The sequence below is a fragment of the Eleutherodactylus coqui genome, chromosome 5 (genome assembly GCF_035609145.1).
Source record: "Eleutherodactylus coqui strain aEleCoq1 chromosome 5, aEleCoq1.hap1, whole genome shotgun sequence".
Taxonomy (NCBI): Eukaryota; Metazoa; Chordata; class Amphibia; order Anura; family Eleutherodactylidae; genus Eleutherodactylus; species Eleutherodactylus coqui.
In genome coordinates, this window is record NC_089841.1 from 130,487,985 (window position 1) to 130,506,931 (window position 18,947).

General features: G+C 41.5%; 1 protein-coding gene across 1 annotated transcript in view; it reads right to left on the reverse strand.

Moving 5' to 3' along the window:
- Window positions 1–652: 652 nt before the first annotated feature.
- Window positions 653–18,947, reverse strand: part of FBN2 (fibrillin 2) — a 225,764-nt gene continuing 207,469 nt past the window's right edge. Inside the window, exons 58-65 of the mRNA XM_066603160.1 lie at window positions 16,573–16,698; window positions 14,759–14,881; window positions 12,774–12,890; window positions 8,201–8,329; window positions 7,753–7,872; window positions 7,316–7,544; window positions 6,678–6,849; window positions 653–3,688 (exon numbers count right to left, since the gene is read on the reverse strand). Coding sequence (XP_066459257.1) covers window positions 3,317–3,688; window positions 6,678–6,849; window positions 7,316–7,544; window positions 7,753–7,872; window positions 8,201–8,329; window positions 12,774–12,890; window positions 14,759–14,881; window positions 16,573–16,698 — 1,388 coding nt within the window. The 3' untranslated portion in view covers window positions 653–3,316. The remainder of the gene's footprint in view (window positions 3,689–6,677; window positions 6,850–7,315; window positions 7,545–7,752; window positions 7,873–8,200; window positions 8,330–12,773; window positions 12,891–14,758; window positions 14,882–16,572; window positions 16,699–18,947) is intronic.

Sequence of the window (18,947 nt, forward strand, 5' to 3'; positions counted from 1 at the left end):
AAATTATAGGTCGTCCGGCAAATATCAAACCCATCAACAGAAAAATAAATTTATGGTGGCCAGAAGATAGCAAAAGTAATTTTTAATTCTAAAGATATTTTATTTGTTAAAAGTAGTACAAAAAATATATAAATTTGACATTGTTGTAATTGTACTGCCTACAGAATGAATATAGTAAAGATGTTTTTTTTTTCTGTACCGTGTACACAGTAAAAACAACACCCCAAAAAGATGCAATTGGGTTTTTTTCAGTTGACCCCACAAGGTTTTCATTACATTATGTAGTGCATTAAATGACAACATTGAAAAATACAATGTGTCCCTCAATAAACAAACCCTGATACGACTATGTAGACAGAAAAATAAAAAAAAGTCATGATTTTTTTTGAAAGCAGGGAATAGAAAACCAAAATAAAAAATGGAAGATGGCCGTGTCCTGAGGGGGTTAAATGTTGTTTGTTTATAGATTTTTTTTTTTAATGGTAGCACCCAAACGACCTCATTTTAAAAGCATTGAATACATTTAAATCCTCACTTTGGAACATGTCCCTTTGTCCCCTGAAGGCACCAGGCAATACTACTCTGTTTAGTAATCATGAATTTGTACAGTATTACTAACACGATTATTGACAAGAAAAAAAAACACAAGTCATACCCCAAAATATGTTTATTGTAAGAAAACAGATGTCAACCAGATACACACTGAATGGACTATAAAATGCATCAAATGCCATACATCTCAGCACTTGTCAAACACTGATTTGCTTATTAAAATATTGTTTTTAAAATAATTTTTGGTCTATACAGATGTGTAATAAAATGTATCTAGATGAGAATGAATCCATTCTAATTTGCAATATCGTTCTTTAAATTACCAGTTATGGGCCCAGTTGTCTGAAGAGAACAATAGCTGTATACCCTTTAAAATAAAAGGGAAAGTTTTTAACAATATCTAATATTATCAAAGATAGTTCTTTTATCACCCATTCCAACAAAATTGTGGAAAAATGTATTGTTTAACGTTTACATATAATTGGACTTATTTCCCTCTCTGCTGCTGATTTTGGCCAATGCCATTTGGTTCTAAAATACAACCTTGTGACAGTTATAATGCGTACAGTAAATAGATAATAGAGCACCATGTTGTACAGAATAGTTTGAGACCTCTTTAGAATTACAGTACATATGTGAATGAAATGTCCAAAAAGTTAGAATGAAGCTTTCATTTTACTACAGCAGATGAAGAATACTACTGTACAGATGTAGAAAAAGTATACAGTTTCAGCAAACTTTAAATTGACACTTTACACAATAAAACCCATTGAAAAGTTTAAGTTGAAGTTTGCTGCCATGGCAGATTTAAAGAGTTAACTGCCAAGTTAACAATTACCACATCTGTACAACATAAGTGTAGCACATATGTTCAGGGCCAGATCCTCCTCATATCTTGCAACTACTCTACATCATTCTATAGCAGCTGCTCCACACTAACCTCCAATTTCAACTATTTAAGTTCAGCCCCAATATGGATGACCATGAGTAAAATACTTATGCTGTCTTCCTGTAACTCATATACTAGCAGCTATTGACTAAAAGAACTGCATGGCATGTCATATAGTACCCATGATGTTGAAACTCCAATGTGTCTTTGCTGGGAGTATCTGGGAAGTATGTAGAGAGGACTGGTTGGTGAAGGCTACTGTATTGGAGACCTCTTGGCCACTGCTCCCTCTGCTGTCCTTGTATCCTAGCCCTGCATATGTTGCAATGCTAGTGCGGAAAAGATCCAGTGCTTGATGGTTTGGTATTTTAATATGTTTTCATTAGAGTTAAAAACATCCATCAAACATTCAATATGACTGAATATAGCCTTTTTGCTGTTATGCAGCATCATAAGGTAAAAAACCTAGAGTAGTTCATAACTGTGTAGAAAATGGCTCAATTATGACAAGGTAGATGAACAAACAACAAAGGCTCCATGCTTGTTTAAATTAATTTTCACTATGTATCCCATATATTACTGCAGCAAATAAATATACATTAACATTTCGGGGACAATAGCAAAATATCCCCCAAAAAGTTGCAGATGATTAATAAAATAATAACCTCAGTGTGCATAAGATATCGAAATCTTTGTTCAATTGGTTGGTTAGGACTCTGTTCATACTGTAGACCTTCATAATAGCGTTGTCCGTAGCGCTGTTCTTGCCTTCAAATACAATGGAACATCAATAGAATCCTTACAGAGTGACTATAAGTCAATTTGATACATAATGATTTATTGGAAACAGATCCACCTTAGCTATCAATACTCTGTCAAGAACAGATTCCATGACGGTGGTGTGAACAGAGCCTAAAATCTATTCTAGAAACCAATTGGAAGTTAAAATGCCTAGGCCTTTGTTTGTGTCAATGAAGCATTTTTATCCATAATGAATATTTGAAAGCTTCTTTTTCAGATCCCTGAGTCAGGTTTTATTGCATCACTCAGAGAGTCCATTATACATCACTAACATTGGGATATACCCTTTGTTTAAAAAAAAACACGTCATCATATACTGCTGGACCCAAGTTTTTGTGCCCCATAAATTACGTCCTGATTTACCAAGATCAATGCAATCAATATGTCCGCTCAATTCTTTTGTAATAATATTAGTTGCAAACAATTTAACCCTTTCCAATCCACTGTCTGACGACATTATGATTTAAGGCTGTACAGCTCCAATGTTGGAAGACGTCCGTCAGGGTTTTCTTAGTGTATATTGCCAGTCTCTCTGCTGTCGGAGCCTATCCAACGTGTCACCTCATGCAGTACTGGCTTTAGCCAGCAGATAGCGCCATTGTATAACGGCAGAAAAAGAGTAAGCCCCCTAGGAAAACTAGGCTACAAATTGGATTGGAAAGGGTTAATATTACAATTTACCAAACCTAGATTTTGAGAAAATAGATTTTAATCTTAACTTGATGAAATAAAAAATTAGAAATGTTAAATTATATTTTGGACCCATATTTGTGTTCATTCTGTAGTACTGGCACAAGACCTTGGGCCGAAGCTATTTTAACTGATGCAATGATTTGAGGCTATATTTCAATGAATATAACCATAGATGACATGTCTTATAATAACATAATGTAAAACATTGTCAGTTCTATAGGATATGTCCTGAAAAAGTCATTGTGCAGGTGCAATACAAAAAAAGTGGTCCGTTAAGAATGGTCACTGACTCCTTAAAGCTTTCAAAAAGAGAACATGCTCAGATAGATAAATAGAGGTGGATGTGATAAAACTGGCTGAAGTTTGCATTTGTGCTTAAGGTTAAGAGATATCAATTTGTAGTCTCATTTTGAGAGTTTCCCCAAGTTCTCCTAAGAGGTAGTTTTCATCATGTTTCTCTTCCAGTTTAGTAAAGTCACTTTTCTTGTAAAGCGGAATGCTGGTTATGTCCAGTGTGTAAGTTCCTGGTAAAATGGTGTTCTGAGCTATGTGGAGGTAACTAAGTCCATCTTTCTGATTAATGCGGAAGACAGAGTTATTGCCTTTGGAGATAACATAGCGCACATGGTTATTAAGAGGCTGAATTGCTGGCACAATTTCCAGTATGTGTTTCTTCTTGTTTAATTCTGAAATGTTTAACATTATCTTCAGTGGCTCTTCCATATCGAGACTTTTCAGACTTACATCTTCATTCTGTTTAAAGTAAAATCCCAAAATAAGACTTACATAACAGCAAAGTAATCTGTAGGTTTTCTTTTTTTTTAATTCACATTAATATTTTATCATGGTAGACATTCACAATTATTTTTCAGCTGTAGATCTTTTTTCCAACAATGGAAAATGTGAGGCATGATCTCAGAACGGAACCACCATGTTATCCAATAACAGCAGATATGTGAGTAATTTGTACAAGACCTAATGATTGTGACATGAGTCATGAAAAGTCCCCATTTAGTCATGGAAACATCGGCATCTGAGTCTACATGGCATGCTAGATGTAAATAGTTTTTAAGTTGTACATTCTGGGTCCCACATGTTTGGCCTTGGGATGTAATATGGTACATTATGTCTTCATTTTCGGTGTGTTCACAAGTAGTGGGATTGGTGTGGATTTTCCACAGTGGGAAATCTTCACCAGTTCTGCAACAGAAACTGCATCAAAATCTGGTGCGGATTTTGCAGCAGTTTTTGCCACGCATCTGCAGCAGAATTCACCCCTTAAATTGAAAGGGTGAAATCTGCTGTGGATCTGCGGCCAAAAGACATCGAAATCCACACTAAGGGCTCAGTCACACAGGCGTTTATTGCCGCGATTTGCGCATGCGCATGCGTCCGGCGATTTTTTAAAACCATTGCTTTGCAATGGTATCAGACACATGAGCGCTTTTTATGCGCTCGTCCGATAAATTAGAGAACAGAAATCGCAGATCGCACCTATCTGCGATCTGCGATTCCTGTTCTCTTCTCTATATGCGCTCAATGGGGCCGGCGGCAGCAGCGCCGACCCCATTGAGAACATATAGAAGACAAATCATTCTTCTCTGCCACAGCTGTTCCAGCTGTGGCAGAGAAGAACGATGTTTTCCCATTGAATTCAATGGAGCCGGCAATACAGCCGACTCCATTGAAAGCAATGGGCTGCCGGCGTGCGCGGGATGAATTATCGGGAAGGGGTTAAATATATAACCCCTTCCCTGCAATGCATCCTGAAAAGTGAAAAAATAACAAAAAAGGATGTACTCACCTGCTCCCGGCAGCCTGAGATCCCCGCGGCCGTCCTGCAGTGGGTGTGAAGGGGGTGTGACTCAGGCTTGCCCCTGATTGGCTCAGCCTGAGCCAATCAGAGGCTGATCTCAGTCACACCCATTCATGAATTCATGAATGGGTGTGACTGAGACTTGCCTCTGATTGGCTCAGCGCTGAGCCAATCAGGGGCAAGCCTGAGTCACACCCCCTTCACACCCACTGCAGGACGGCCGCGGGGATCTCCAGCTGCCAGGAGCAGGTAAGTACATACATTTTTTTTATTTTTTCACTTTTCAGGATGCATTGCAGGGAAGGGGTTATATATTTAACCCCTTCCCGACAATTCATCCCACACTCGCCCGCAGCGCTTGCATTCAATAGGGCCGGCTGTATTGCCGGCTCCATTGAATGCAATGCGCTGGACAGCTCCGGCCCGTTTCTAATGAAACGCGGCTAGGAGCAGATTTTCGGGCGATTTTTCGGCCGATTTTTCGGCGCCGGTCACGCGATGTGCGCATGCACATCCGTCATGCGATGCGCAAATCGCGTGAAAAAACGCCCGTGTGACTAAGGCCTAAGGGCTCATGTCCACGGGCAAAAGAAGAATTAAAATCCGCAGCAGATTTTAACTCCTCTCCTGCACGCGGATCCGCACCCCATAGGGATGCATTGACCACCCGCGGGGTAGATAAATACCCATGGATGGTCAATAAAAGTGATTTTTAAAAATTGGAGCATGAAAAAATCTGGACCATGCTCCATTTTCATGCGGGTCTCCCGCAGGGATGGCTCCCGCGGGCTTCTATTGAAGCCTATGGAAGCCGTCCGGATCCGCGGGAGACAAAAATCAGATTTTACTGACCCGCTCCGGTTCTTCTCTTCGCCGCCGCGTCATCTTCTCTCAGTCGCGGCCGGATCATTTTGCTTCGGGATGGCGCATGCGCGGGGCACGTCACCGACGTCATCCTGCGCATCCACCGGGCCGAAGAAAGAAGATCCGGCCGCGACGCAGAGAAGATGACGCCGCATCGAAGGAAGTATCCGGAGCGTGCGAGAGGTAAGTTTATTCTGATTTATTCTTATTTTCAGCCCTCTTGTCCGCGGGGCAGGAGCGACCCGCTGCAGATTCTCCATGAAGAATCCGTAGCGGGCCTGATTTTCCCCGTGGACAAGAGGCCTTAGTGGTGTGGATTTTGACATGGATTTTGATTCAGATCTGAAAATAAATACGTCACAGAAGGGGAAATATAAAAACATAAAAACAATCACAGAAAATGGCCATATACTTTCTAACTAAGAAGGGCAGATTGCTGCATCCTCTCAACATGCAGGTAGCAAGCTACCAAATGAGGGAGCAGGTTACACCTGTGAGGGACACAGATAAGACAGCCACTCACACTGCCTCTTAATATAGAGGGGGGTGGCTGCTTGGTGTATACTCCCACACAGAGTAGATACAAAGTGGCAGACCTTCTGATACATGTAGTTCACCATGCAGATCAGCAACCTATCTGAAAATAAAACTCACAGCACAAAATGTGTTGCGAATTTTGGTGTGGATCCACAACAACAACAAAAATCTACACATCAGCTTAGCCTTGTCAGGATTCTTTATTTTTCATAAGTCATTGGTAAATGGCTAACTTCACATGCAATCCAATCAATGCAATCGGCTTTTAAAAGAGTTGTTCAACAAGGGGAACACATTACCATAGTAAGTTGGTTTCGCTATTTAAATTCAGGTGCCACCCGGCAACTAACTGTGATCCACATGCATTTAGAACAGATCACCTCATGTGTATGGAGACTTTAAGGCCAGGCTCACATGAACGGGTCAGATTCTGCATGCAGATATCCGCAGCGGAAGACCTGTGGTCAACCGCTTAAGTTAATTTTGAATGGTCGCATAAAAAAATCAATAATCAATTGCACTTACCATTACAGAATCTGTGTCATTCGTACTTCTTTTCGATCTTCCATTTTTCTTTGGAGAGCCATTTATTTTACATTCATAGCATGTTTCTGGGGACAAAGCATTGTCCTCCCTTTCCTCTCTTGCAGGAGATAAATACTGGCCTCTGTTAAATGCCAAGCTGGATACACAATGGCTGCAACATAAATGTCGTAAATCAGTATATGACTGATCGTACTCTTCCATTCATAGGTCAATAGAAATAGCCCACTTTTGGATTATGATTACTTTTACAGTATGCAAGAGTATTCTGGCCACAGAAGCTATACATGGCAGCACCTTCACTAGACTCTGAGCTGCTATGTCAACCCATCCTTCCGCAGGGGAAGCTGGAGAGCCCTGTATTCGGCTAGCTGATTAGCCTTCACAGTCAGAATTAACCATGGAATTTAAGCAGTTAAGCAGCTAGTCCAAATATGGCCATTGCAATGAGATATCTCAAACAGGAAGTGGGGACCCCAATTCTAGTGATTGGTAGGCATCCCAGCAGTTGGGGTTCCAGTAACGATACATTTATCACTTATCCTGTTTGTGTTTATGAAATGAATGATCCTTATACTTTAATAGTAATAGCCCTAGAAAGATTATGAGCAGCAACTTACCCTTGCCCAACTCTGTAGTATCCGGGGGGGCATCCACAGACATAGCCTCCATCCGTATTGGAGCAGCCATAATTACAAGGATTGCTTGCCGTACATTCATTCACATCATGACAAGATGATGAAAACTGCTCAAATGAGAATCCTGGTGGACACGCACATTTATAGCTGCCCAGTGTATTGTAACATGAAGCAGAGCCACATGTAGTTGGTGAAGAGCATTCATTCTCGTCTGATGGAGAAAATACATAGGGAACATTGTGTTTCAGATGGACAGATAACCATTGTATTATTATGTCGATCACTACGTTTGTTACAGGACTGAGTGCAGAAAAAGTTGCAGAAAGATACGTTAGGAAAATACATGATTTTCCTGACACTTTAACCCAATTAGAACCAATTGGTAAAGTAGTCTTGCAGTTCTGAGTTAGAATTCTTACCAACACACTGGTTCCACTGGTAATGCTGAACGAAGCCCTGCGGGCAGCTACAGCGGTACCCGCCAGCTACATTCTGACATCCATGTTGGCATCTGTGATTTCCATCACACTCATCAACATCTGTAGAAACACAGGAGAACAACAAGATCATTGTCTGACATTGCTTAGTTGTGCAAAGATACATATTAAATGTTAAACCTATGTCTCACCCGCTTTTCCTACCTCTGCCCATGGAAATATGCAAACGTGTAGTAGAAAAAGGGAAACTATGCAGTGTACTAATAATGATATTTGCCAAGATTCCAGCTTTGTGTAAAGTAGGTTTTGTTACTTCAGATATGGCAGATTTGTTGCAGATTTTCCACATGAGAAAGGAGTTTTTAAAGGTGAGACTGTAACATTTATATATGAGAGAAGAAGAAAATGTAACATCCCAAACAATACAGACCATCACAATTTAAGCCAGTTGAATCCAGGGAAAATCCTCTTTGGCATTCACAAGTGAAGCTGCCAGGGGTATTCTGGCATATTCCTTTAGGACCACACAAGGTGGACTGTAAACCACATTCGTTGTTATCTGTAAAACAGATTGTCAAACACTTATTGGAATAGTTAAAATATTGTATAATTGGTTCATTCTTTTTTTTATTATTGGGTAGAATAGCACAGCAGAGTACACTATTTAGTGTATTAAGGGTCATAGGCACCAGACACAACAGAAGTGTGCATGGAAGGATGTATAAGACCCCATCCATTAGAATTTGTGGTTCAGACAAAACAAGTTCTGCAAGGTGATAGCACAAGTTAAAGGGGTTTTCCAGATTGAATACTACTGATGACCTATCAATGAGAGCCGTGCCTGCAGTTACAAGCGTTGGCCACTACACTGAGGTCGGAGCAGAGACTTCCACTGCTTCCGCTCAGACCTCTGTGTATTTACAGCACTAACAGCATGTGCCTGCTCAGCTGATCGGTTGGGGTCCTGAGCGACAGACCCCAGCCGGTCAACTATTGATGACCTATCCTAAGGATAGGCCATCAATAGTATTCTCCCTGGAAAACCCCTTTAACAACTCTTGAGCAGTTCTCATTGAGGGACTCACTTCTACTACACCTGAGGCTTTGCAGCTGGGGAATTGACATTGTACTAAAAGGAGCATAAGATCACAAGTACAGGATCAGAAGACAAATGCAAAAACGTTTTATTCTTGATCCCCACATTAACTGTGTTACACAACCCCTTTACATATGCCTATTAGGAAGAGATCCCCTTACTCAGTCCTGCCTGGTATTTGGGTTGGGATTGCTGTATAGTTAGGCTGTTTCTGTAGAAGTCATGGCTCATTTGTGCATTACATGGATGGCCCATTAAAGGGGTTTTCCAGGCAAATATTATTGATCACATATACTCAAAACAGGTTATCAATAGTTGATCGGCTGGCGTCTGCAGCCCGAAACACCCCCGATCAGCTGATTGGGCACCCGCTGCACACAGGGGTACAAAGCAGAAGCAACTAGTTTCGACCCCTGTATAGTGACCAGTGCTAGTAATTGCAGGCACAGCCGTCATTGATGTTAATAAGAGCTTCACCTGCAATTACCAGCACCAACCACTACACAGGAGTCAGAGCCATCTTCTTCTACTCCATACCCCTGTGTGTTTGGGCGCCAACAGCGGGCCGCTACACAAGGTTTGGAGTAGCAGCTTCTGCTCCATACGCTGTATGCAGCAGTGCTTACAGTAGGCACCTGTTCAGCTGATTGGCCAGGGTCTCGAGCAGTGGAACCCAGCTGATCAACTATTGATGACCTATCCTGAAGCAATAAGCAATTCTGATTGTAAGCAACAGTATTTGCGTGGAAACCCCCCTTTAAATTTTTATGAGCACTGTGCATAGTTTCATTTTTTTCTGCAATTACTTCCATTGATAATAACTGCCTCTCCTTGCCTATTTAACTGTATTGGGTTGGCCAAACCAGACCACCACTTTAAGGATATGTTCACATCTGGGCTTAAGATTTCATTTTTCTTTTTTATCAAAGGAACAGAAAAAGATGAAAATGACAGTAGTGCCTGATCCATCATATGATGGACACCAATGTTGCCTGACAAACCTCATTGACTATAATGGGTACCATCCAGTTTCTATCATGGTGTCCATCCTTTTACCAGAACAAATGGTTCTGTATGCTGTGCTGTCCTGTACTATGATAGAATATGCTCCTAATGAAGATTCCTTCACAAGTATGAACAGATCTTAAATTAAACAGAAACAATATAGGGGAAAAGTGAAGTAGTTTCCCATGGCAGCCAATAATCAGATTGCTGCTTTTATTTTCAAAATGAGATCTGGAATCTGATTGGTTGCAATGGAAAACAGCACCACATTTGCTCCTTTTTGATAAATCTCTACCAGTGTCCTCTTATTTCTGTACAAGATATTACTGGGAAACAACAATGAATTACTTGTATTCTTAGGGCCAGTCAGATGGGCGTTTTTTGCTTTGCATGTTTTTTGCATTTGCGATTTGCATCTATATAGAACCAATGTTTTTCAATGGTAGCGGTCACATGTCCAATTTTTACATGCGCATAAAATTCGCACCTACAAAATATACAACATATGGGTGTCAATGGACGTGGTCACGAGTTTTTTTTTACTCGTGAAGTGTGATTTTTTTATTTTTTTTTCATGCGCAAATGTACACATGTAAAAAACGCCCGTCTGACTGAGCCTTTAAGTTGCGGAGTCTTAACCAGGCCTTTTTTTGTAAAACATTAGAAAGTTGATGTAACTGCCTCAGAAGTGGCTGTGACTTTCTCTGGCAATTTTTTTGACAGTGGCAGAGTCTAAGATGAATTGAAGCAAATCTTGTATTAGCATTTCTCTCTCAAATACCGTATATACTCGAGTATTTGCCGACCCGAGTATAAGCCGAGACAATAAGTTTCACCACAAAAAGCTGGGAAAACTTATTGACTCGAGTATAAGCCAAGCCATGCTCGAGTATATACTAGGTAAAAAAAAAAACCTCCATACTCACCTCCCAGCCGGGGTCTGTGTCTGTGCGACAAGCTGCTTGAATTATCCCCGCTTTCATCTCCCGCCGTCCTCTCTGCTTGGCTCTGTCAGTGCCGTGTAAGTAAGCGCTGTGATTGGATTGAGCACCAGCCAATCACAGCTGGCGCTCGATCCAATCATAGCGCTTACTTACACAGCACTGAGGGCAGGGGATTTGAAAGCCGAGCAGGGAGATGACAGCGGGGAAAATTCTAAAGCAGCTTGATTGACTGTAAATGATCGAGCAAAGGCTGTGATTGGCTGACGCTCGATCCAATCACAGCTCTTACTCACACAGCGCTGACGGCAGGGGATAACAGAGCTGAGCAAAGAGGACGGCGGGGGATGACAGCGGAGAGAATTCAAGCAGCCTGCTGCACCGCCCCCGGAGACACAGATGCCGGCTGGGAGGTGAGTATAGAGGGCTTTTTTTAAAAACCTTCCCTGACTTGAGTATAAGCTGTGGGGGGCTTTTTCAGCACAAAAAAATGTGCTGAAAAACTAGGCTTATACTCGAGTATATACAGTAATAATAATGCTAATCTTTATATAGCACCAACATATTTTGCAATGCTTTACAAATTTGGGGAAAAATACACCAAATAAGTAATAACATACAGTAATAAACCAAAGCACAGCTTGTACAATAGAGGTGAGGGGCCTGCTCGCAATAGCTTACAGACTACAAAGAACTAGGGGTAACACAAGAAGTATAAAAGCTTGTTCTTTAAAGCCCAGGGGAGGGGAAATTAAATATGGGGTAATATACATATATACATAAAGCTGTGAGACAATCACCAGCAGTGTTTGTGCATAAACAGGTAAGAGGTGCAAGGGGTACATGGGGATGCAGTGAAAAAAGGAAGGGGTCAGGTTTCCAATGGGGAATGTAGAGGCTGAGTTCAATGAATCGTCAAGTGCTGCCTGTGATTGGCTGAGTGCTGTGACCAATCACAGGCAGCACTCAGCTGTCATTCAATGAATGGCTGACTGCTGCCTGTGTTTTTAAATCCCCACCTGCTGAAACTGATTCAGAGCAGTGCAGGTAGAAGACAGTCTGGACGCTCCTGAGCCCCAGCAGCTAAGGAGAGGTGAGTATATATATTTTTAACACATTCTAGGGATGATTTTCATGGAAGGACTTATATTTAAAGCCCTTCCCTAAATATCCCTTCAGTGCTTGCCGGCAGCCCATTGCTTTCAATGGGACTGCAGAAGCAACGGTCCCATTGAAAGAAATGGGAGAACATCGCGATCCTCTGTCACAGCTGTGGCAGGGGATTCTTTACTCCCGCGGGGAGTCCCCTTGTCACTGAACACTGTGACAGTGCTGTCACAGTGTTCAGTGACACGTGGACTCCCCGCTGGAGAATATTGATACGCACCATGGACTTATGGTGCACGCATATCCTATGTTTTGCAAGTACATGTGTTTGCACGCCTGTAAAACACGGACATGTGAACACACCATAGGGAACCAATGGTTCTAATAGGCGCGTGTTTTTGTGCGCACAATTGTACGTACATAAACACGCTCGTTTGAATCCACCCTAAAAAGATATTTTTAGGGAACGCTTAAAACTATGGGCTTTAATTATTCTAACAGCAGTGGCCTAGTCCTTGAGCAAATGATTTTGTTTGAAGAAAGAAGATGAATTTAGACGCCTCCAAAATGTTAAATCCTGTATTCATGCATCCTGACTTGAATGAATATTATGAATATTAATCAAGCAGTGACTTCACTGGTTCTCAAACAATTAATTGGCAGCTTACAAGGTCAGGCAAGAAAAATGGAAACATAGTGTAAAAAATAATAAACTGAAGACGTTGAGCAAGCCAGGCGGCAATGGGTGCTTATGACATAATGACAAGTTCAATCAAGGATCTGGCTTTAATGCTGATAAAATCATGAGTATTTTCTCGCACAGATGTACAGTGTTGTACTTAGTAAGTTCTCACCGATGCACGCCGTGTGATGTTGGGTAAAGCCTGGAGGACATTTACAACTGAAACTTCCAATGTTGTTGACACAAAGAAACTGGCAGTTATGCTGCTTGCTTTGACATTCATCAAGATCTAGAATAAATAGAAATGACTTGGTGAATTAGTTTTCAGTCATTAAGAAGGTGCGATCGTGCTCAAGATTTGAAATGTAGCAGATGTTTCGCCATTACACATTTGAACATTGAATTTCCTTCTGATTTCCTCTTGTCGACTAAAGACATGGACCTAGAGCTCTTTTATTCAGCGTAATAGTATATTAAGTGGGAGCCAAAAACATCACTGTTTATAGAATTTTAGTTTCTTTAAAGGGTGCCAGACACATAGGGCCACCTGCTCCAGAAGGTATTTAGCTGTTGTTTTGGGCAAGGCGAAGCTGCATTCGATGTGGGGAACCCTGGGTGGCATGTTACATTATGATGTCATGTGACATCATCATTACTTGAGCCACCAGAGACCTGGTATATTTACATCATTAGTCCTATCGATTTGGCACCCCAGGGGGGTACCTAAAGGCTCAGGGGCCTGGGTGCAAAAGTTCAGCTCGGGCCCCCCCAGGTCCTATTTCCCCCTCGCCCCGTATCCATGCCTGAGGGCCAATGTCCACGTGCAGATTTTATTTATAAAATCCGCACGGGAGATCCGTGCATCTTACTGCCCATAGGGATGCATTGGCATCAGTAGGGCAGCTAAAAGCATGCAGATGGGATTCCTTCCCAGTTTGCGGATCACATGCACAGGAAGAAATCGCAGCATGCTCCATTTTCCTGCGGATCTGCCACACGGACGGCTCCCACGGCTTCCATTGAGGCCTATGGAAGCCGTTTGTATCCGCAGCACAGCCGCAGCTGTTTTTGTACTGTGCCGTGGATACGCGGGAAAACAGGAGATTTTTAAAAATATTGGTGCGCGTGCACGCGGCACGCTGCCGGCGTGCCGAGCACGTCTGCCGTCCGGAAGAAAGAAAATCCGGCCAGCACAGAGAGGAGCCCCACAGCGTCCGCAGAGGTAAGTATAATGTATTTTCCCTCTCCATGTCCGCGGGCATGCACGGATTTCACTGCGGGATTCAGCAGTGAAATCCGTGTGTGCAAGTGGGCATGAGGCCCAAGAGAGAGGGATGGATAGATACATAGATAGGAGAGCGATTTAGAGATAGATAGATAGATAGATAGATAGATAGATAGATAGATAGAGAGATATGGAGATAGATAGATATGGAGATAGAGAGAGATAAAGAGAGAGAGATAGAGAGAGAGATAGATTAGATAGATAGATTAGATAGATATGGAGATAGATAGATTAGATAGATATGGAGATAGATAGATAGAGAGATATGGAGATAGAGAGATAGAGAGAGATAAAGAGAGATAGAGAGAGAGATAAAGAGAGATAGATTAGGAGATAGATAGATTAGATAGATATGGAGATAGATAGATAGATAGATAGATAGATAGATAGATAGATAGATAGATAGATAGATAGATAGATATAAGACTAGGCAAGATAGTTAGACAGACACATAGAAAGACAGACAGATAGATAGATAGATACATACTTTGGTGTCCGGACTACTTCTCTGCTCAGGAGAGCAGGTGTACGCAGTGTCAGCAGGGAGATGACATCATCCCTGGGCCACTCGATGCCTTGCTCAGCTGTGCCTGTGTGCCGGTAAGTCCTCTTTGCTCCTTCCCCCACCTCCCTCCTCTTCCTCTGTCCTCTCTCCAAGTCCCACCCCTCCCTTCACCTACTCTCCTCCTGGCTTGTGCTGTCGGCTGGACCGCACTAACTTAGCAAGCGGCTGCCGACAGTACAAAGTGAAAGTAACCTATATATGCTGGAGGGCGGCCTCTGGGCCCCCTAAAGCACAAGGACCGGGTCGCCGTTGCGACCCCGGCACCCCCTACTGGTACGCCTATGCCCCTGGTAACTTTTGCACTAACCTTTACATGTTTTTCCATCTTCTAACAGAATATAACCTCGGGGACATGAACACTGGTAGCTGCCTTCTGTGTTCTTACAGATGAAATTACACGGCTTGGGGGACTGTGAGCATTCATCCAGATCTATAAAACAGTAAATACGATAAGGAAATACATGTAGAAACATTAAAGTATGGAAATATATAATTTTGGCACCTAATGACCAGCAATTTTTCTGCTTGTGCTGGTGAAACAAACATACTGTAACTCATTTATTTTTAAGGCTATTAAAGGGATAGTTTTTTGTAACAAATTTGCCCTTTTTTACCTTTTATATACACATAGGAAAGAATTCATAAACACATTTATGCCAGATTTCTGTGTTTAAAAAGGCTCATTTGTTTTTGCAAGTCTCACTTGCACCCCATTGTAATTGTTCTGTTCTAGAATTATGGGATTTCTAGTGTTCAAAAAATGGAACAAAAATGACCATTTTCAAGTTTAAAGTAATTTTTTCAATCAAGTAGAGAAGTCTTTAAGTAGATTCTATATCTTTGTCTGCTATTGTCTATTATTTATTTTGATATATAACATGACTTACAGTAATTAGCGAGCTATATAGGGACTAGGGCCTTATAGATGATTGGGGGCATGGGTTATTAGGATGTTCCTCATGGTCTGTACTTTGTCGACAAAAGGGTAAAATAAAACAACTCTCAGGAAACAAAGACAGTTTAGATCATTTTCATAACTCTGCCCCAATATGTCCCTTCTTTCATTTTTTTTCCTCAGACATTTTACAAAAATGCTTGAGGGAAACAGAAGACAAAACTGATCACATAGTTTCCTATTTGTGTCCAGTGGCATCAGCAGTCACATAACACGTCTCATCATACCGGATAAACAAATGCTGCAACATTTTATCAGCGAGAGGAACTTTATCAGTTGTGTCTGGCTCAGGCAAAAAAGAACTGTGCGGACGGGACTGTAAATATGCGAATGAACCTTTAGTTGTAACTATTCAGCTCTAATTTTAAGAATGCAGCTAAATACTCGTTTTACCAAAAATAATTTACAAAGGGAAGTGGAAAGTATGTATTATTTTGGAATAAATATTATAAAGTATGTATGAATTGATTACTTTGTCATCAATAGGATAATTAAACAGCTGATTAAACAAACCTGATATAGTGCTCTCCCTAAGGAACCTTTCAAGCTGGATGGAATTACACCGCAGGAAGCAGTCAAATCCGCAGCTGTGGACCTCTACTCAAAAATCGAACTGAAGATTTTGATGTGGAATTGCAGGCAGGTTTTAAGCCATTTTCAATTCTGCATCAAAATCTGCAGGTAGCCTGTGGATTCTTGTGTGGGATTTGCTACAGTTTGCAGGGCATTGGGTGGCCTATTACGGCCCATATGAAAGGTCCCTTATGCAGAGCTCAAGATAGTTGGGTATGACTTAATCCTTGACTCACGGCACCATCCCCACAGGCCCTGAACAAGGTATAACCCAATGTATCTGTTACCCAGAATATTCCTTAAAAAGTACTTGCACTTTCAATTCAGATTGTGCCAGCTCTGTTGGCTGTTTTCGACTCTTTCCAATAGCTGAAGACACACTCATATAGCCTCATATAGCATCTGTAGAGTGGTATATGGCGCTGTCTTCAGCTGCTCGAAGGAGCTGAAAACGGCTGACGGAGCAGGAGTGCTCTGAAATGAAAGTGCTAATGCCCTTTAAATACCAGGATACTGCATATGATAGTGGAAATGTTACTGCATTGTAATATTTTAATTAGGACATTATTTCCAATTTCACATGGGTGTCTTACCAACACATGCTGTGCCCCCGATGTCAGTCGTGTAGCCAAAATTACAAAAGCACTTAAAAGAGCCAATATTGTTGACACACTGCCCATTGCGACAGAGGTTTGGCATCACTTTACATTCGTCAATATCTGTACAAATAGATTAAATTATATGAGTGACTCTGCATTCAGTAGATTACGTTTATCGTGCTTATTCAGATCTGTATTATAATTAACAAATGACAACATACATATTGCAAAGCTACATCAGAGAAACAGCATTTTACATGTGCAGTTAGTTGACCTGGAAGCAAGTAACTTCGTTAAGCTACTGCTTATTCTTTTGTAATGTAAAGGGGTTGTACCAAGGTTAAAAGTTATTCCCTATCCACATGATAGGGTATAACCTTTGGTTGGTGGGGATCTCACTGCTATGTCCCGTTTTGCCTGCCACAGCCGGTTTTGCTTCTCCTGCCGCACTGACATCAGCATGAAGGAAGTGCTAACCGAGCATGTGTGATCAGCGCTTCACTCATTTCAATGGGGCTAACGGAAATACTGGAGTGGGTGCTGCTCAAGTATCTCTGTAGCCCCATTGAAAGTGAATGGGACTGCAGAGGTACCCGAGCACTGCATTTAGTCTCCTCCTCACTGTGGGGGTACAGTAAATCCACAGTATAGAGGGTGGGGGACATTGGACCCCAGATCAAGGGAAAACCTGTTTAGCTGTACTTTAGTGATGTATTGGGATTATATATGTCTTAATTATTGACATCAAACATAATGCTTTTTGAAGATGTTCTACAGTATGTGGCAATTTGTTCTAGATTTAACCTGTTCTGTGATACATTATTGATTCATTTTTGTTGGCCCTAAGATCTAATTTTTCCAAAAACGTGTTATTTCTTTGAACTGTAGTAAGGAAAATGAAATGTAGTGTACTCCATATGTTTATTAAATGTCAGAGGTTTCTCTCTTCAGCTACAAAAAATTATGTCATTATAAACTTCTTAATTAGCTCACCCAGTAATGAATATAAGGGAGTGGTTAAATGACCACTTGCAGCCTGCACCGCACTCACTCATGAAATGTGCCTCTGAACTGACTTTTGTGTTATGCTGCAGCAAGGAATTCTTTATTCCCCGCGGGGATGAAGAAAACATCTGTTGCATGTGGCAGATGTGTTCTTCATGGCTGCGGGGGACACGGCAGCGGCGGACAGGTAAGTATACACTACCGTTCAAAAGTTTGGGGTCACATTGAAATGTCCTTATTTTTGAAGGAAAAGCACTGTACTTTTCAATGAAGATAACTTTAAACTAGTCCTAAGTTTAAACAAATGCACTCTATACATTGCTAATGTGGTAAATGACTATTCTAGCTGCAAATGTCTGGTTTTTTGTGCAATATCTACAAAGGTGTATAGAGGCCCATTTCCAGCAACTATCACTCCAGTGTTCTAATGGTACAATGTGTTTGCTCATTGGCTCAGAAGGCTAATTGATGATTAGAAAACCCTTGTGCAATCATGTTCACACATCTGAAAACAGCCTAGCTCCTTACAGAAGCTACAAAACTGACCTTCCTGTGAGCAGATTGAGTTTCTGGAGCATCACATTTGTGGGGACAATTAAACGCTCAAAATGGCCAGAAAAAGAGAACTTTCATCTGAAATTCGACAGTCTATTCTTGTTCTTAGAAATGAAGGCTATTCCATGCGAGAAATTGCTAAGAAATTGAAGATTTCCTACAACGGTGTGTACTACTCCCTTCAGAGGACAGCACAAACAGGCTCTAACCAGAGTAGAAAAAGAAGTGGGAGGCCGCGTTGCACAACTAAGCAAGAAGATAAGCACATTAGAGTCTCTAGTTTGAGAAACAGACGCCTCACAGGTACCCAACTGGCATCTTCATTAAATAGTACCCGCAAAACACCAGTGTCAACATCTACAGTGAAGAGGCGGCTGCGGGATTTTGGGCTTCAGGGCAGAGTGGCAAAGAAAAAGCCATATCTGAGACTGGCCAATAAAAGAAAAAGATTAAGATGGGCAAAAGAACACAGACATTGGACAGAGGAAGACTGGAAAAAAGTGTTGTGGATGGATGAATCCAAGTTTGAGGTGTTTGGATCACAAAGAAGAACGTTTGTGAGACGCAGAACAAATGAAAAGATGCTGGAAGAATGCCTGACGCCATCTGTTAAGCATGGTGGAGGTAATGTGATGGTCTGGGGTTGCTTTGGTGCTGGTAAGGTGGGAGATTTGTACAGGGTAAAAGGGATTCTGAATAAGGAAGGCTATCACTCCATTTTGCAATGCCATGCCATACCCAGTGGACAGCGCTTGATTGGAACCAATTTCATCCTACAACAGGACAATGACCCTAAACACACCTCCAAA